The sequence below is a fragment of the Cyprinodon tularosa genome, unplaced genomic scaffold (assembly GCF_016077235.1).
Source record: "Cyprinodon tularosa strain WSP-4 unplaced genomic scaffold, ASM1607723v1 ctg432, whole genome shotgun sequence".
NCBI classification, from domain to species: domain Eukaryota; kingdom Metazoa; phylum Chordata; class Actinopteri; order Cyprinodontiformes; family Cyprinodontidae; genus Cyprinodon; species Cyprinodon tularosa.
Genome location: NW_024039155.1, coordinates 663,806 through 684,715, shown reverse-complemented (window position 1 = coordinate 684,715; position 20,910 = coordinate 663,806). Strand labels below are relative to the sequence as shown.

Here is a 20,910-nt window from a genome sequence, read left to right as displayed (position 1 = left end):
CTCCTGAGGCCTTTTTAGAACAGCTGTATTCAAACTAAGATGAAGGTGCGCACATATGGACACTATTTACTAACTAGGCGATTTTTTTCAAGTATCTTGGCAATTTTGACTTAAACAGACCAAGCTGCAGACATCCATGTCTGCTCACACACAAACAAACTTTTGCTGAATCGTGCTTCATAGCTCTGGGTACACATCAAACACAATCAGACACAGTAAAACTGTCCAGTGTCTTGGACATACTTAATACAAAATGTGTATAATGATTTCAATTAAAGTTCTAGAGTTTTGTCTTGTTTCCTTCAACATGAACCAACTGATCTTTACAGCTGGATGTTAATTTACGTTTGAACCATAACAAAGCAAAAGTGAAAAAAGACCAGGAAACTATGATTTGGCATTTGTTCTGGTTTTCCAAAATGGTGGACATTCTTTTATTCTATTACAAATTCCATCAATTGGTGCTGGCTTTAGACTGTAAAATAAATCAACAAAAATATAACATATACAGGAGGTTCTTTAAAGTTAGAATAGCACCAACAACTAAAAAAAAGAACCACTTTTTTGAATGCTCTCTGATAGAGCTAAGAAATTAATCTGAACATTACAAATATCAAAGACAGAGTACACCACCGATAGACGAATATCAGTTTTACTATATAAACATGTTGAAACTCATATTCTTCCCCTTTAAGAGAAGGCAGACAGAAGACAATACAATTAGACAGCTATCCCATTAAACAATAGTTAATTGTTTTTTTTTTTTTTTTTTCATTTCTGTTCAAGTTACAGGATGAGGCCAAGTTTTCCCAACAGTCTGATCTATAAGCAGCAAAAACATGAGCAGGAACGGGCCGCAACTTCACAGGACGCTCACCCAGTCAGAAGAAGGCACAGAGGTACGTGGATGAAAGGTTAATGTCCATGTTCAGAGGGATAGATGCACAGTAGACGCAATGTCTCAAATAAAAAAGTGCTAAAAATAATTTAAACAATCCGGAGTACGAGGAAAATGGCAATGAAGGAAGCATCCTGATAGAGAGCTTCATTTTGATCAGATGGTGGGTTCCTGTGAAACAGAAGGTTTGTTAGTAAAATGGTTTAGAGTTGCCTCAACATTAGTGTTTTAAAGCACTTAATTTTTCGCTATTGAGGAAATCATCAAACCAGCAATTCCTCCATTTGTTCCATTTGAGGCTTACCACTGGGATCCATACAGGTAAGTGACGCTATTTAAAACATTTCTTACTACTAAACATCATTATGACCATGGTAGGTTTTATTTTGTCAGCATTATGTCTCAATGAATGGGTTCATTTTTTAAATTACATCAAACATAACCTATAGTACCTTGTGTGCAGCTTCATGTGTGGGTGGAGGAGCTTTCTCTGCGAGTATCCAGGACCCTGAAATACAAGCATGAACATTTAAAAGGGTGAAAACAATGTTAATTTTCTGATAGCTCTGTACTTTAGAGAAAAAAAAAATACTGCTAAACTCAGATGAAGCAGCATTTCGACTTTTGTCTGCTACACAGCAAGATGAGCAACAGGAAAATAGGACTTACTGTAGCTCAAAAAACATCATAATCCACATGGACACCACCCTTACCAGGCTAGTGGCAGTTAAAGTAATGTCTGATTCTGACTGTTATTGTCTGACTGTGTCAGCTCCGGACTTGGCTAAAACTTAGGAATGATAAAACTGTTTCCTCACTGGCTTGGCATGACCTTAACTCCTCGTCTCTTCCAGCGCATGACTAACAAACAAACCCTTTTCCTCTTTAGTCTTGTTAGAGTCAGACTCACTTCCCCTTTTATGTGCCACATATCTTGGTTTTTATCTGGACATGAATTTATCTAATCTTAGTCTAAAAGCTAGAAACAAGTGAGCTCACGCTTGATGCTGCCGCACAAAGTCTGCAAACTGCCGGTCCTTAGCGTAGAGTTCAATTATTCGTATCCTGTCTTGGATTTCCTGCAGAAAAAAAACAGGATTTTACTCGATAAGGGACATCAAAATAAAAACAAGAGATAAACTTCATGAAGGACTGCTATGGATGCAGACAGTAAGAAAGAAAATAATGTCTGGTTTATGAATGCCACCCAGTTTCCTTTTGGGCAGTCGCCTTTCCACTTTTTGTACTTATGGAGATCTTTTGACTGTTTTGCTGTCATTTTTTATACATAAAAAACAATCTTATTTTGTTTGTTGCTTCAAGCTGCTTATTTGATCGAATGAACAAAACTTGAACAAAACAAAAGCATTTGCAGGTCTTTCAGGGATTTTATCTGGGCTTTCCAAACACAGTCATTCCTCTATGTTCAGCTATAACTTGAAACTGCTACCATGCTAAGGACCATTATCTTCTTGAAAGGTCTATTTTGAGTTCCTCTCCAATTTCCTGACAGATGAGCCTTTGTTACCTTCCAGCACTGTTTGATAGGAGCCAGAACTCATGTCTGAATCAGTTAGTGAAAACCTGCCCAGGCCAAGATGCAGCTAAGCAACTCCTAACAAAACACTTCCAACAGCATACCTCTCCGTTTTATCAAGCTCTTCTACTAAAAAAAGATATTACTGATCTAAACCTAACAAAAGCTCTCTGTTATTCACTTTTAACACTATTTCACACCAACCACTGCCGTGTTTACAATAAGATAAACCTGTCCGTTATGTTTTCTTTCTTCACCTCCTAAATTAAAGCTGCAGTCTGTAACATTGAGAAGAGAGCAGACTTCGACTGAAAATTTGAAGAAAAACAGGTTTCACGTCACTCCCCCACCCTCTCTGCTTCACTCATGCCCCACCTCCAAGTTTCTACCCTCTCACAGCATCTGCGCGGCTACCAAGCGTCCAAGCAGCGTACGCGGCATGGAGTGCGAACCGGTAAGAGCGATAACACTCACCTCCAAGCAGCTAGATATAAGATGCTGGTTATACCGATGTTTGCCGTGTAAGCAGTTGTCGGCAGGGGCAGTAAGGGCAGTTTCTCTTTTGCTGGTGGCTGTCACTCCGCCAGACGCTCCTCTGGCTTTGATTGGTTGTTTTGACTCGTCCCGAATTATTCTTTCCAGATTGAAATACAGGCAGTATGCGGGACCAATTGAAGCTGTTTTTTTCACAGGTTACATATCACATGTACTGCTGTCTGGACATAGGGACAGTTTTAGCCAATATGCCAAAAAATGATTTTTAAAAACTTACAGACTTCAGCTTTAAGGTTTGAAAAAAAAAAACACCAATGGTTAAATAAAAAACATCTCTGAGAGATTACATGGAAGTTAAAGGAAGACATTCAGTCTTTTCTTCTCTGCCTATTTAAAGGTGTTCCAATAGGATCTGCCCAAGGACTAGTTCTGTCCCCCATTTATGCTACATTCAGACCGCACGCTGCTGAAATAGCAGAAGTAGCAAAGTCAATGGTTGACACACATCAAGGTGCATCAAAAGGTCCTGCAGCGCATTTCAAGCAGCAAACCTGCCAGCAAAATATGTTTGCTTTTATCATACTGGTGTGTGCAGCTTGAATTACATACATAAGAGCTGACATCTACTTCCAGCCACAATGAACAGTAGCTGAAAACCCCAAAGAGGCGACTGGGCCAGACGCTGCTTTTGAAGGGGATTTCCAGCGACAGTCTGTGTGGTTCCGACAGCAACATAATATTTGATGGCAGGATCGTATTCTTGATGAACTGACCACACAGGTGGAGTTTCTCACTTAAAAACATTTTAAAACTACTTTTCACCAACTTGTAACAGCAAATATGGCAACGCTGCTCTCTGCCATTGAACCCAAGAGCAGCAGAAGCATCAGACGCATCTGGACACACTTTACTGGACGCACTTCAGGAGCGTTACAGATAAACTTGAGGCGTGTCGGACATTAAAGGAAAAGTCTGGTCACATTAAGAATTCAAACCCCTTAAAGTACTTTAAATATGAAATTATTACATAGTGTTCAAAAAATTATGTGTTTTTAGAGTAATTTCATTTAAATGTGCTTTACTGGAGGCATCTATGTTTATCAAAGAACACTACTGTCACCTGCCGGTTGTGACGTCATGGTGCGGAATCGGCTGTTGAACAAGTCCCAGTGCTCTATCTGGTGTTTGTCACAACACGCTATTTTTCAAGCCATCTTGGAGAAATTCTTCAAAATTTTGGCTACATATTACATATGTTTTTCTCTGGCCAGAAGTTTGATGAAAAATCCTCCCTCTTCAATTTGGCAATCCAACGACCAGGACCGCAGTAACCCGTCCGTGGAGGATCATGAATCGGAAAGGTTTAAATAACTAATTTCTTTTTCACTTTTACCAGACGTATTACAACATCCACCAACCATGCATGTGGGCATTGTCATTTTAACTATAGCTCTCATGAATTTCAACAGGGAAGTCATTTCAAAATCTTAAATAATTGTTGTTGATTGCATGTGTGTCTAGTAGTTCCCATTGATTTTGCTTGTAAAGCGGGGAGAATAGACTTCGACTTACTGCACTGTGACATCACTGCCGGAAGATGGCAGGAGTGAGGTGTTATTATATTTGGGCAAAATGGCCACTCCCGGAATCAGTGATCGTTACAAAAATTATTATTTTACTGATTAATGCTAAATTCATTAAATCGTCGGAAACCTATTAGTTTTAGATATTAATAATGATCCATTGATTATTCCTTGCTGACCAGACTTTTCCTTTAATGTGTAAAAGCATAGAAAATGAAGCTGCAGGAGTTTTATTTGCGTCTTCTAAGGCGTGTGGTCTGAACGTAGCATTATATCACAACATCCCCATTAATTTATGGTAAGAAACCCTGGAATATCTTTTCTTTTTCTATTTTTGACGACACTGAAATTAAATGATAAAGTGAATGCATATAAGTGCCATAGAGAATCTCGTCAATCAAACAGGTCAGTTAAACGAATAGGCTGTGTCATGCTGAAGTGGGCAGAATAGCAAAGGTTGCTTCTTCGAATGTGGTTAAAACAATTAATGCTCACCTCACAAGAAAGTTGTTACGCTTGAAATTTACTGCAAAAAACATTTGAACTGATATTTTATGCAGTTTCAGTCTAAAATAATCACTAAACTAAAGTGAAGTATCATAGTCATGGCTGCTATCTTGTCGTGTGTTAAGTGCTCTGTTTAAAGCAGTGCATCGTATCGCATGTTATATGTCCATCTTGGCTACATTGGCAATGACTATCAAAAAATCTAACATAAGTCAGGTCAATCCTGTGATTTTTAACATGAAATGAAGAAAATAACAGCTTTAAAGAATATCTTCCAAGCAGAATAACTGTTGGTTATGTTTCCTATAGCTGGCAGAAGATTCTCACCTCCCTGGTCAGCTCACTGTTCTCATAAATATGGCGAATCTCCTCGCTGCTAAAGTCAGTTGATGCTTCAGGGCTGGCACTACTGTACATAGCGGCTTCAGGATAACGCCGGTAGTAGTGGCTGTAGCCTGTTGTGGCTTCACTTTCATACATGGGGTTGTATTTGGTCGCCCGCTCCAGGGATGGAAGACTTTCCATACGCCTGAAAATCCAGAGAAAAAAAGGTCAGGCCCAATTTAGAACCAATAGCTTAAGGACTAACCAAATGATTTACACTGTACTGTATGAGAAAAAACTGAATAAAGCTGAATAAACAACTAAAACGACAGCCCCGAAAGTTGGAAATCTGCCTTGAAGAGCCTCATTCATTACTCAATATTAAAATCTTTTGGGTGACAGATCAGTAAATGAATATGTTTTATTAACACTAATCTACTAGCAGTTAGTAAAGATAGTAGTGAAGACAAAGGTCCAAAATGGAATGCAAAATGAATTACCTTCATGTCAGATCAGATAAAATCAAAGCATTTAGCACACCTTTAACTTTTTGTTTTTGTTATCAAATTATTAGAGACTGTAGAAAAAAGTCTGAAGAGAAGCAGATGTAGAATCAGAAGTATTGCGCTTAGGGATTCAGGGATCTTATTGAACTTACTGTTTTAGAAAGATCCCAGCACTCAAAGGAAAAATCTAAAACCAATATAGCGTGACTGTAACTTTTTAAAGCCCTAGTCGCTCTGAAACACATTCCAGCAGTAGGCATGGTTACTTTTAAAAAGTTATCTTCATGGTGAGTTTAATACTGTATGCACTAGAGGAACACAAGCCTACATCCAGACCATGTTATTTAATGAAACATTCTTACAAACTTATCATTAAAGCTCATTCAGTTATGAATGATGTGGTCAGATGGGTGGTATTTGGGTTCTCACCGTATGGGATCCTCTGACTCCTCCTTGTCATATTGATCCCGTAGAGTTCTGGCCAGGAAGAACAGCACCCCAGATGCCACAAACAGAAAACCAGCAACAGAGGCTATGGCTATGCCAACTACCAGTGGCTCAGACACGTATTCCTCGCAGTGTTCTCCTCTATACCACCAGTTCTCTCCAACACGACATCTGGGGTCAAAAAATGAGTTTTTACAAAACTATGAAACGAACAACAGAATTATTCTTGGTGCAGGTTTATCAGCGCTAGAAAAATAACATTTAGGCAATGGAACCATCAGATGATGAATAATGAAATCATGAAAAATAATTGTCATGTTTGCATTTTTGTTCTGACAAAGCTCATCAGTTCGGTTTGATTCTGCATGCGTCATAAAATCACTGATTCCTTGTTGTGGAAGAAAATCTCTTGTTTTGTTCCCATCTCCATGGAGGAATGCAATACTTTTAGCTGGAGGTAAATGAGAATCCAGCAGCACGTGGCCCTGCCGACAGGCGCTGTGATGATGTGGGTGTGAAACTGAGGTTAGCAGTCGTTTTGGCTCATCTTCCCTATGTCTGCTTATAATTACAAGATTAGAAAAAAGCCTGGGCTTTTTAAGTCCAACCAAAGTAAAAATATTTCTGTCACTTATCTGCAAACCTTGGCTTTTCATTTTTTAGTTGTTTTTTTTTTTTTGCTGAACATTCACACAAATCTGCTGATAACAGAAAACACATTTAAAAAGTGGAAATCTGTGGGAAATCTTAGAGGAGGATGTTCTAAAACTCTTGAAATAATATAATGTAACATAACCAACCTTTTTGTCATTTTTATTTTCTAAAATACAACAAGCATCTTGAACCATATGCTCTTAAACAGGACGGCAAAACCAATCTGTAAATGAGCCAATACACTATGGAAGCAAATCGTTACCATATTTCAAATGAAAAAGCATTTTTAGAAATGCTTTTTCATTTTAAGAATGTGGCTGCATTGTTTGACTCATAAATTAAATTAGTAATCAATAATCCTGTTTGCATTTTAATTTTCTTCTTTAACACTGCTCATCCTTTTACTTAATTAAAATGAAAAAGAAAAAGATATTGGAGATTTATTTTTAAAAATGTACCCCAGCAAATACATATCAAAATTCAATTTGAAATGTAAAATTTTAAAACGAAAAAACATTTCCAGAAATGCTTTTTCATTTTAAGAATGTTGCTGCATTATTTGACTGAAATTAGAAATTAGATGAAATTAGTAATCAATCATTCTATTTGCATTTGCATTTTCTTCTTTAAGATTGCACATTTTATGCCATAATCAAAGAGAAAACACAGCGGACATTGCTTTTTCGTTTTCGTGGTCTGCCAGCAAAATACAGTCCATAACTCGAAAACAAAGAAGTATTCTGAGCAGCGGGCGCAGCAGAGTGACGTCAGCAGCCACTCTTCCTCAGGTCCTTGCTGACCGGCCTACCTATCTTATTCGGTAGGGGGCGCTGTGCACGTCTGCGTTGCATTAGATTGTAAGCGTGCCAGCAGGAAACTGGTTGAATAGGCTCTATGCACAACTCCACTATTTCCTGAACTTCAGGAGGCTCCTTTGTTTCCTGTCTTTCATGATTAGATGCACTGATTATTCCAAGTGTGTATGACTTAAGAAACTGGCCAGACACACCTGGATTAATCAGTTCGTCCAGTAATGAAAGACAGGAAACAAAGGAGCTACCTTAAATTCAGGAAGTAGTGGAGCTGTGCATAAAGTCCATTGCCGAGTCTTTAGCATCACAGGTCATGGCACTTGCACTCCCTCAAAATGTACAAAGAATTGTACAAAAAAATTGTACAAACAATTTTAGAATTGGCTGAGCAGGTAGAATCCAATAGCATATCCGGGTCTGATACAGTATGTCCCGATAGTCAGACCCGGCAGAAAAAGCATTTCTGGAAAAGCTTTTTCATTTTCAAATTTTACATTTCAAATTGAATTTTGGTATGTATTTGCTGGGGTACATTTTGAAAAATAAATCTCAAATGTCTTTTTTTATTTTAATTAAGTAAGAGGATGAGCAGTGTTAGGGAAGAAAATGAAAATACAAACAGGATTATTGATTACTAAGTTAATTTATGACTCAAACAATGCAACCACATTCAGAAATGCTTTTTCATTTTAAGGTGAAAAAGCTTTGAAATATGGTAACGATTTGCTTTCATAATATACAACATCTCTGTGTGTACATTTTGAAAGTAATGTCAGATAGTTTGCCATTTTTGAAGGAAAAGTGTGATTTGTGGCTTCCTTATGGTGGCAGTGGACTTTTGCTACATGATCATCTTTGTGGAAACAGCGATTAGCTCTGTGGAAGAAAATGGGAGTAAAGATGAGAGACTTCTCCTCACCCACCAAAAACTACCTCTCTGTTGGAAAAAATTTCGTCTTAATGGAGTCATCACCTGCATATCTACTGAATCTTTAGATTTAAACATTTGAATGAATGGATCTGAAGACAATTTCAGAAAAAAACTAATTAAATACTAATTTAAGAATGTGAAACAAGAATTATGAATTTAGAGGAAGAAACAATCCATGGATGAGAGAAGAAGAAAAACTACAGTAAAATCCAGTCTTCTTCAAAAAGCTTGAGCAGGGAGTCAACAGCCAGACAAGCAAGGTGACTATAGCTGTTTATCAGCATTATTACCTTTAGATCGATAGAAAAACATCATTACAGGCTCATCCTTTACATTTACCGATAACTAGCTGCAGCTGTGACCTGTTTTTTCCTCTGGGTCACACCAAATTTAAATGAATGAGAATTTGACAGCATCTACAATGTGATTTAAAGAATTTCAACTTTCCTTCTGTTTATAGAACATTTATAGCCTTAGCTGGAAAAGATCTAAGGAACAAAAAGCTATTGTAGTGAGGAACTCTAGATTAACTGGAGTTATTTGGCAGGACAGGGAGCGTTCTCAGGAAAACATTTTAACAGGCATGTTCCGGGATTTATAAAAAAGAAATCTTATAATAATCAGAATCATCTTATTGGCCAAACTAGATTGTACAAGGAGGAATTTGTCTTTGGTCTGGAATGCTCACAGGCATTAGATACAAATACAGTGCCTTGCAAAGCCTAGAATGCATAATTTATCAAAATGCTGAAAAACTTTACTTAATGAGCTCATCAATAGGAGAGTAAATTTTATACACATATCTTCTAATTGGTGGTAATTTTTTGATCAATGCAAAACAGGTTAGAAAGCAGTGCTTTTACTCCAAATAAGCTTTAGGGACCAAATAATATGTTCATTTGCTTGTTTTGACCCATTAAGTGTAAATCTTCATTGATAAAAAAAAAAAAAAACTTAATTTTAGCAAACAATACCAAACCAGAATGAAAACTCTAAACAAGAAACTAAATGATAATATTTAAACTACAGATTCTTTCTCTTAAACTGTACCAACATGTAAAATGTGCTTAGTCTCTGCTTAAAACCCCAGACTTGTTTCCTACACACACAAACACCCACACAATCCTAATCCCCTGCTCACCTGCAGATGGCTCCCTGGCCAGGGATGATGTCACACTTGCCGTCATTGAGGCAAAAGTCTGCCTGCAGTTCACAGATGCTCTGACAAGGCAGGCCGTCAACGCTAAAGTAGCCTGCATTACAAACACACTCCGCTTCACCCGACCACCTGTTCACTTTACATTCTGCATACTCGTTGCACGCCTGAAACTTGCAGGGGTCTGCTTGGTCCCCTGAAAATGAAAGAAAATTAGAAAAAAAAATCAGGCACCGATTCATTTTCTCCTTTAGCTGCTTATTTTATGGGGAAAAGAAGATGAAAAACGTTTTGTTATACGTTTCATGTTGCTAGTTAGTGAAATATGTCAGACTTTGTTACAGACTTTTTGTAATACCCTTTGCAATAACCTGTGAAATAATCCTGTTAAATATGTATATATATGTATCCTGTTATATATGCACCTTTTCCTCCTTTTGGCACCTTCTTTTGACTGTTGAGCCGATGTGACCAATGAATTTCTCCACTGTGAGATCTTATCTTATTTAAATAACAAAGATTCAGAGGGACATTTTTATGCAATGGCACAAAAAGATGGAACAGATTGGACATTCTTTAAACAACTTTCTCTACACTTGTTAATGTATGGAGATTTATAGAGATATTGTTGATGGAATCCTTTTGGCTTACATTAACAAAATCTGTTTATTGGTCTACTTTGCTTGTAACAGGAATACTCAGATCTGTTCTAGTCTTCAAAACCATATTTGTTTTCTCTTGCAACACAACAAATGTTTGTGGAGGCACATTTGTTAAATTCTAAATTAGATATTTTCAATATATATTCAATATATAATCATTTTCATCACATAAAAACATGATATTTTCCATCCAGACCGGCTATATTTTTGTATGCATGATGTGATTTAGTATTTTTTTGTTTTCCACTTAAATAAGTTTTTTCATTGATTACTTTTTATGAATATTTCTTAAACCTATTCAGCAAAATGAAGAGTTTATTTACTGTCGATTGGAAAACCTGAGAAATGCATGTTGTGCGTTATTGCTTAGCATAAAATAGGGAAAATAGACACCTATCATCCAGTTATTGCTAGTAAACTGTTTGCATTAAGAATAGTTTACTTTACCCGGGTTTTCCTGTGTAAGCACTGAGTTCACTCTTGGCAAAACACACGATTAGAGCAAAAGATGTACCAGCTGAAACTCACCTGACTCCACATCCAGAGAGTATTTATCAATTGCTAGATTCATGGTCTGATAAGCCGTGTTACAGAAGTCCTCAAGGATGAGATACACAGTAGAGGTGACGCCACGGGCCACAGGCTTTACAAACTTCATCCGGCTGTTAACAACGATGCTTCCGTTTCTGAAGTTTAGGATCTCCAGGTTCTCAAAGTGACTCAGGTTGGACTGAAGGTAGGGCACAAGCTTGGAAGAAATAGAAAAATCTCATTTTTGCATGCTGCATGTTTGTGTTGGGCCTTACTAAAAATAATGCAATGCAGTGTAGGTGTTTACCAGTTCTAGGAATCGTTGCTCCAAAGCCTTGTACTCTGGAGAGCTCTTGTTAAAAAGATCTTCAGAGAAAACCATGTTGGTCACTCTCAGGCTGAAGAAGACTATCAGAGCTCTTCTAGGGCTTGTAGGCATGGCAATGCTGGCTTGCTCTGTGCCATGGGCCACACTGAATGGGGATCCGGTGCTGCCCTCCTCTGTCTGATTTTTCAAACCGTAATCATAAGGAATCACTTCATATCTGTGATCTCCTACAGTGACATCCCCCAGGTCCTCTTCGGTGGTCTAGATTAAACATATAGAAAATGTCTCAAATATGAGGCTGGTAATTAATAATAATATTTATAACAAAAGCAAAACAAACAACAAAGCGGAGTGTGTATGACGTCATCCATGCGTCAGACTGGAGTTGTGACAGGCAACCATCTGTGGTAGTAGCACTAGACATCTTCCAGGCATGTGAGTAAAACTAGCAGCAGTTCAACGGACTGGATGAATGAATGGAAGACGGCTCGCTCAGATGACATCATACAAGCTCCGCTTTGTTTAAAAAAAATATATAAATATAAAAAATATAACCGCAGATGTCTGGGGGAAGGTGATTCGCCTACATGTTATGAATAATGGCATACCATAAAGAATACATTATGAACAGTTTAGTTTGTGCCTAAAACTCATTGCCCATAGGAAGACGTTACTTGGATATAACCTGACGGAATATCTTCAGAACAGCTCCAAATGACACAAAACTCATATGGGTGAGTAGAACATGATTTACAGTAATAACGTAAGATCAATGGCTCAATTAAAAAAAAAAAAAACTGCGTTCTCCTTTAAGTTCCTAGAGGAGGGACTATTGGCGGCATCACAGATATTTAGTCCCTATGCTACATGAGTCAAATTTAAGGCCAGGCCATATCCAGCCCTCAGAAGAAAAAAAGTCATAATATGTTGGATTAATTACACATGAGTTATTCTACCTTAATCATATTATTATGCTTACACACTGTGATCATATTATTATACTCACACATTTTGTTATCCTTATTTTACTTATATCATAAAGAGTGTTGAAATATTTTACTTGCTTGCTCTGTACTAATGTTTTAAGTCTGTGCAGACGGAGTGCTGATTGTGAGAGCTGGCTGCTGAAGGTCAGCCGGTTCAAGGAAAAGAACACGGGGAACTGCACGCACTAACACCGGAGAAAGGAGTGAAAGCTCTCCTTATCTTATGATACTGTATGATGTTATGCAGACTTCTGGTTCCGACTGGGTTTCACCCCCTCGTCCCTTTTAGCAGTTGGAACCACATTGTAGCCAGGGCGTTCCTTAATAAAAGCTTGGTAGAAGCGGAGACTGTTTCAGAGTGGTTTGGAGAATTGTAACTGAACAGTCTCTGATCACTCTCCTTGCAAGTAAATCATACTAAATTCTCTGTGTCTTTCTTTGTACAGGTTACTGAATAAAATGTTTGGTGTTTAAACCTAACATAATATATTCTAAAATAGAGGCATATCTTTTAAAAAGTACAAAGAAGCTAAAATTCCAAGTACATGGGAGTAGATTTACAATACGCGATCAATGTGCTCTTTGCAAATGATATGAGGAAATGCCAAAACTATGTGCCTTGTAGTCATAATGGCATTCTTGATTCGAGTGTAGACTTTTGAGAACTTGTAAATATGCACTATAATGTTCTTGAAACTAGCTTAAGAGAGACAGAGAAAAATCCTATTCTACGTCTTCAAGTAACAGCATTCAAGAGGTTTACATGAGCTTTACCTTCACTGATGAAGTAATCGCAATGTCAGTTGGGCCATCAGTATCCGGGATAATGGAAGAGACTATTGTGAAAGGGGAGTTCTTCTCTGGGGACAGGGCAGTTGGGAGGGTGTAACGTGGAAAGTCTGTTGCAGGTAACTTTGGATCATCTTTGTTGACCAGTAATATCTCATCTTCAACAAGATCTCCTGCTAAGATCTCTGGCGTTAAAGGTGTCCCCTCGTCTATACCCATGGCTTCAGACAAAGATCCCTCTTTCACTTCACTTCCATCACTTTCTATTGTCCTGTCAAAGCCTTTCTCGTCAAATGCAGGTTCCTCAGAAGAGGTTAATACAACATTGACCCCGAAAACTTCCCCAGGGTCGTTATCCCTGGGGTTAGAGTCCTGTGGTTCTCCATCCACTGGTACCTCAACATCAGGGTTCAGAATAGTTGTGGGAACATCAGGCTCTAAAACCTCACTTGGTATAATCAGAGTCTCTGTAGGTGGTAGAAGAGCAGGCTGGCCTTTTTCTATATCTGTTGTTGTCAAAACGGTAGAGATCTCAAGGTCCTCTGAGATCCCAACCTTGTCCTGGGGCTCCTCTTCAAACATTGTGGCAACTGATTCCTCTCCAACTGAAGCATGATCAAATCTCCCTGATTCAGCTCCTGATTTGGCATCTTTGTTCTCTACAAGGGAAATTTGGTCCTCTTCAATTGTTGGATCGTAGAGATTTTCTCTGCCTGATCCAGAGGCCTCAGTTTCCACTGGTGGTTCAGGCAGTGTGATGCTCTTTGGCAGCTCAGAGAAGGGAGGTTCAGGTAGGAGCTCTTCTGGTTGGATGGCCACTGTAGAAGGAGGCAGCACGATATCCTCTGGCAACAAATTCTCATCTTCAATGCCTAGTTAAACAAAGATTAAAATAATCTGAATCTCTTGAAAGTCTTTTGCAACAATAATTTGCGTTTATTTCATAGCACAAGGAAAGATCAAGTTGATCACCAAGACTTACTACCACCTTCAGGTGGATCGGTAGTGAGCACCGCCTCTGGGGACACAAGTCCACTCTCCTCCAAAATTATAATGCCATCCCCTGTTGCCAGAGTGTTGTTTTCTGAAGCTGGCGGGAGGTTTTGATCTCCAGACGGGTCATCCGGTGTCAAGACATATGATAGGTCTACAGCACCAATATCCTGCAGCACAAATAGGCTTTGTTACCTAAACAGAAGGGTGCGTATCAACCCATCCTGCAGACAGAAGCTCAGATTGGATTGGAAAAGTACTTCAGACAAAATGAAGTTGGATGTGGAGGTAATCCGATCGGATCCCTTGTTGTTTTTCTTTTACTAGACCTATTCTCATCGGCAAACTGCTAAATCCATCCACAAATAGAAAAGCTGAAGCAAGACAATACTGCAGACTAATTGCAAAACACATAAGCCTTTAACACATACCTTTAACTTTGTTATATAGCTTTATCTTGACGAGACATTTAATAAAAGATTGTCAACTGCCTGTTTCTCTTGGACAGGTGATTTTAAAAAAATTAATATAGACACCATGAGCTTGATGAGTTCAGTCTCTTTCTAGCTTTGACATCAAAATGAAGCCTATTTAATGTTAGATATTAGAAGATACTATCTAATAAAATCTTAAACTGTTTTCAGATTAAATCTGGACTGCACTAACACAAAAATAAGTTCCAAAGTTCTGTTTAATGCTCTGCTTGACCAACTTGTCAGCATAGACCGATTACCTTTTTTAATAGATTTGCCAGTTTCTACTTTCGTGTGATACATTAAGCAAAGCTCTTTAAAATTACTTATTCAGAACCCAACCCACCTTTAACCGTTTTAACCCATTAACCATCTGATCCACCTAATGTTGACCATTTGCTCAGTGGAATGCAGGTTGGAGGTTGACCAGGCAGTTAAAGGGTTAAGCTTTATCCATCATGTGGCTGCTGGGCTTCTTGGTCCTCATGATGCTCTAAAATTAGATGTTCTCCAATATTCTTCTCATAAATCCTCAAGTCTTTTACAGAACAACTGAATTTATACTGTACAATATATATAATACATGGATGGACTCTATTGACCTTTTAGGCGATGTCTGAAAGAAAGTGATTTCACAATATTTTGTTAAAAGATATAAAAATAAAGGTGGCTAAATATAAATGCATATCACTTTTCAGGGTTTTATTTCAGGAGCTCAAATGCTGATACCTCAATACCATAATGCTGCATTACGTGTTAGGTTTTGGACAAAATGAAACTTATCCTTTTTCTAGCCTCGGTTTTTATCTTTACTCTGCTTTAAATGACTACTGGATGCACTGGCAACTGCTTGATATCCCGATCACCAATCTTGTAATCCCACCACTTCTGTCCCATGGTACTCTTTTAACATAACATGCAAATATTAAAATTAATTTTGATGGATTAACTAGGTGCTGAACTATTTCTTCTTCACTAACATCATCTGATGGCTATAAATACTTTTTTCTTGAAGAAAAGCAAACATTTATCCAGTTATCTTTAAATGGATTGGAAAAGTTTATTTAAAATATGCAACTACACCACTTTATCTTATATCTAAACACTAAAATGTTGCACACAATTATTTACCGGCATGGTCAAAATGTCCTAATATACCATAGTTTAAAACACTCAGGAAACTGATACTCTATGGCAAACATTTTATTCATCTGAAGCTTAAATAGGTCTAATGACAGATTTGTAGGAAGCTCTGACGGCCAGAGCTAGCTCGTCTGCCACGCGTCACTGAGAAATCACAACTTCAATCCTGTTAGTGGTATTGGATTAGCGAGGTGCGACTCATAGTAAAGAACAGGATCTGTTCACACATTCAGAGCACATAAAACATGCATGTGTTTCATTTTAAACGGCTTCAAACACTATAACGCTTTGATATTTAACATTTGATCTTTTTAAATATTGGTAAAATAACTTTAAGATATATTTTTCATTAGTTTTAAACAACACCTACTTCTACAGAAGTAATTTTAAGCATTAAGTTTAAACATGGCTAACCAAACATCAGGCCCCATTTTGAAATATGTCCTCATTGAAGTTGAACTGGTAATGCTTAAAGTTCCTACACAAATCTCACTTGCTTGGTGCTGCTCTTGTTAAAAACATGTAGAATACAACACAAAATGACACAGAGAGAGCTTGCAATTTTATCAATAAAGAGTTTGATATGGAAAAAATTAATGTAATGTATATTTAATCTAGAGATTATTTTTATAGTGCAGTTAAAAGCTCTATGTTCTAACAGTATTTGAAATATTGTAAAAAAAAAAACTAAGGTGAATTATGGTGAAATTTCATTCAAATAAAGGATTGGTCTGCATCGAAAAGCATGTCTGATAGTGAACTATTTTAGACGCTATTCATTCCTTGACTTTATCGTGATGTGGTGCACTGTTGTTTCCCTCCGAGAATAGTAGTGGATTACTATGGCAAGAGCCAATCTAATCCTCAAAGCTTCACTTCATCCCGGTGAGCTCCACTGGTCAAGTCTGGATAACATCTCAAGCCATTTACAGGTTATTGCAACATCAGTCCTGCTGCAAAGGTCAGCAACTTTGAGTGTGAGTGATTTATCAAGTTTGCGAAAGCTTTAAACAGCTGGACCATCTGCAGACTAACCATGTGGTGGTTACTCACCGTCGCTCCGTCTGCAACGCTGACAGCCTCAGCAATCTCAGACACTGTGGAACCAGTGGAGGGAAAAATATTAAAACACATTGTCACATAAAAAAAGGAACATGTCAAAAAGCTCAAATAAGCCAGAGTCTGCCAAATGTTTTCTTTTTTCTGTCATTGTGTCAGCGCTGCTGTCCTGCGTTTAGATTTTTATGGGTGTAAGTTAATATTAGGCAATGTGTGCAAAACCAATCACGGCAACATAACCTAAGCAGAGCTGTGTCTATAGGCGCTGCAGACACACATGTTTGCCATATGGGTGTTTAGCCTTTATTTCTCATGTCACAGTCTATAACTAACATGGGCATCAGAAGGCATGCATCTCCAAAAAGGCTCACTAGCACAGTAAACTAATGACACGCTTGCCTTAAAAATACGAGCATGGAAAAAGCTAATAGGACAAAGATGGGATAGACGTTTCCACATTATTCACCAGCCCTGCAAAAAAGTAACCTACTTACAGTATTCCTGAATAGACAGTATACTGTGCATTTTTTAAAGGGAAATTATGCAATTTTATCTCACTAGTCTTGTCTTGCTCAGGGAATGATGCGAAGATCAGGAACGCTTCAAGGAACTTTCAGGCCGAAAGCTAAATTGACTTGAGGGCCCTTATTAAAAAATACAAAATGTACTGAAAATTATATGTATAAACTTTAATATAATCCTTACCAGAGGAGATATCATTAGGAGGAGGAATTGAGCAAAGCTCCTTGAGGGAGAAATAAAATATTATACTTTGCTGTTGTTGTTGGTTTCAGTTCATAACCAAGCCAGCCATTGTGTCAGGGCCCCAGGCAATTGCTTGATTTGCCTGCCTTGCTGCAACGAGCCTGACTAAGATATAGCGTGTCGAAGACGAGAATCAGGTCGTGTACAGTTAGTAAGAAGTTACTAGGTCTCTGAGGTGAGTAGATGGAAACATTAGCTCTAATGAGTTAATAGCCTAATCTTAATCTCCATCCAAACTGTCACGCTATGCTTTTACAAGAAGGAGCAATGTGAGAAACGTGAGGAGCTGTACCACTGGGACTGACAGCAGTTAAGCTGTCTTGCATCTGCACAGCAAGTGCTGCATGCACCAAGAGAACCAACCAAAACCTCATATTGGCTTTTATACCAGACCACATCTTGAATAGGTTAATGTGTGATTATCATCAACAACTTATTATTTTTATCATGAGTGTTTGAAAGTCCTGTAAAAACTTACACATCTTAACCAATAAAATGAAAATCCTTAAAGGGGTCATAGCATGCATAACAGAGTTTACCTTGTCATAGATGAATAACGATAGTTCAGTGGGTGAAATGGACGTTCAGAGAAGTTAAAAAACCATCGACACCTCCTTTCTCTGCAAATCTTACAATTCTAAACTTCCACCAAAAAATGGGCGAATCCATCAACTACAAGCTGTAAGTATCATTCTGTCTCTACGCTGTTGATAGCAATGCTAGCATATCTATGGTGACCAGATTTGGGTTTCTGAAAAGGAGGACACTATTTGTTTTGTGGGGGGCGCTGGTGCCCGGTGTGTTTTGACTACGTCCTGCACTGTAGTCTACCAAAATCCCGGACGATTTTAAATTTTTCGACATGAAAAGTAGGACATGTCCGGGAAAAAGAGGACGTCTGTTCACCCTACCATATCAACAATCTGGATGTTTCAGTGAGTGAGTGCTTGCTGCTATGATGCATCTTTGCTCAGCAGCTTCCCGCGTTGTAAAAACCAACCTATCAGCGCACAGCTCATCTAAATATTCAGTAACATACCATAAAAGGAGGAAAACCTGTTGTTTCATTCTAGGGCTTATAACCAGGCTTGCATTAGGGCTCATAGAACAGCAAATATGCCATTTTCAGTCCAACCAATGTTACACACCCTATTCAGAGACCTTAAGCACCAAATACCATATATAATCGTTCTATGACTCCTTTAATACGCCACAACTTTCATATCCTAGTGGATAAGTGCTAGTAACTGCATGAATGTATATAAAGCATTATGTCATCTGCATAAAGTATAGTTAGAATCACATGTCTAAGATTCCGAATGATCATACAAATATTCCAAAAACCTGTGTTTCTGTTCTGCTCCTGCATTTCTGGATGTAAGAGTATTGCCTCTGTATGAGTTAAAATCCTTACTTTTAAACCCATTGACTTTAGTTATACATGAATTAAAGTTACATGACATTAAAGCCATAGTAGGGTCCAGATATTAAAATTTTAGAGGTAAAGTAAGAAAATTGAGTAAGTCAATTATTGAGTTTGGAAAAAGTGAATAAAACATGGTGCGCTGTGATGTTCAATATCACAGCCCAATCATAGAGGCTCCAGAAGTATGCCACCTTAGCTAAAGAGTTGTTCTTTTATTATTATTACTCTGTTTGTACTTTGCATTTTACAACTCAAGATGACTCACTGTTCAGGTGGGTTAGTGCAACTAACAGCTGGCTTTTAAAAGAAAGGTTTCTTTAAAAATGATTTCAACTTTTAGGCACTACTAATCCCATTTGAATGCTGTCGTGCTCTGCTATAATCACGTTAGACTAAAACATGATCTGTATCAGACTGATATCCAAGCTTTATCGTTTGCAGATTTGCAGAATATATCACTCTCCAGAGGAAAGGGAAAAAGAGGTGATGTTTAAAAAATATTTCTAAATCTTACAAGTAGGGTTTTAATACCAAAGTGGTTTCAGACCTGGTGCCACCTCTGCTTAACTAGAAAGCCACGTCTAAATTTGTCCTGTAAAGAAATGTTTGGTTTTCCACAATCAAGGAAGCAGCTCTGTTATTACATCACTAAAACGTCTGTGTAACACACGTTTGATCCTCCCTCTGTAATGTGACCACTGTGCTTAGAATGACGAAGAAGGAAGACAGTCTAAGAAAATCCCATTATTTTTCCCAGCTTCCTTTCAAACACATGTCACAATATTAACTGCTAAATTTATTCATATTTAAAACAACAAACAACAACTTTCCAAAAAGACATTAATCCAGTGTACTGAATTCAGAACAGGATTTAAGAATTCAGGAATTAATAAACTATCCGAAGGGTTCTGTATGATCTCCAAATGTATATATATATATATATATATATATATATATATATATATATATATATATATATATATATATATATATATATATATATATATATATATATAAAACTTTAGTCTGGTTAACAGCATATTAAAATAGTTCAATCAACAAGAATTAACAGTTATTTGAATGAGTTATTAAATGTATTGCAACAAAGACTTGCGATGTAGTTTTGAAATTTGTATAAATCTGAACAGAAGAGCCCCTTCAGCAGCACCATTATTTAGGGGTTGCAACAGCAGGTCATTGCAACTTGAACACAGACATGGCAGTGGGAAAAAAACACTGGATGCCCTTCTTTTTTAACACTTCTGGTTTCTGTTTGATATAATAAGCAACATGCATCTGAATGCATTCATGAATCGTTTCATTAGAAAAGAAAATGTTTCTCTGCAGGTTTCAATCTTACCACTCTCCAGCTTGTTGAGTTGATGGCCTTCGGTAAAGATGTTTTTATTTTCACTGATTGTGTAGACAACCATGGAGGGCTCCTGGATTTCATGATAGGAGTTCTCCACCAAGTTGGACTGCAGGGTTAGGTAGTTCAGTTGTTCAGAGCTCACTCCGGATCCATCCACCTCTACTGTCACTGCATAATCCACCACTATGCCATCCACCCTGGTGGAACAAATATTAAGGATATGTATTCAAACACATATGACATCTGAGGTGAACAGATTGTGGATATGTTCAAACATTTTTTATTCTTAAGTAATTTAGAATGAAAAAGTTAGAGTTAGGTGCATACCGGTACCAGTCCTACCTATGCAAACAGCTTTTCCTTTAGGTGTTATTGGTTTTATTAAGACATTTAAATAAATTCAAGTTAACTTGAACCCATTAAATAATGTTTTATACCTACTTATGAAAGATGAATCCAGATATTTATGTCCAGTGTGAACTGCAGTCATCAAAAGTATGACATGGATGGAAATCTTGCAGCAGACCCTGGGC

At 37.7% G+C, this 20,910-nt stretch overlaps 1 protein-coding gene across 1 annotated transcript in view; it reads right to left on the bottom strand.

Moving 5' to 3' along the window:
* Positions 1-397: 397 nt before the first annotated feature.
* The window catches only part of impg2a (interphotoreceptor matrix proteoglycan 2a), a 39,392-nt gene continuing 18,879 nt past the window's right edge, over positions 398-20,910 (bottom strand). Inside the window, exons 11-22 of the mRNA XM_038299643.1 lie at positions 20,366-20,574; positions 16,809-16,852; positions 14,129-14,309; positions 13,132-14,018; positions 11,351-11,632; positions 11,041-11,260; positions 9,836-10,046; positions 6,280-6,468; positions 5,348-5,549; positions 1,898-1,977; positions 1,351-1,406; positions 398-1,069 (exon numbers count right to left, since the gene is read on the bottom strand). Of these exons, the coding sequence (XP_038155571.1) occupies positions 1,364-1,406; positions 1,898-1,977; positions 5,348-5,549; positions 6,280-6,468; positions 9,836-10,046; positions 11,041-11,260; positions 11,351-11,632; positions 13,132-14,018; positions 14,129-14,309; positions 16,809-16,852; positions 20,366-20,574 (2,548 nt within the window). The 3' untranslated portion in view covers positions 398-1,069; positions 1,351-1,363. The remainder of the gene's footprint in view (positions 1,070-1,350; positions 1,407-1,897; positions 1,978-5,347; positions 5,550-6,279; positions 6,469-9,835; positions 10,047-11,040; positions 11,261-11,350; positions 11,633-13,131; positions 14,019-14,128; positions 14,310-16,808; positions 16,853-20,365; positions 20,575-20,910) is intronic.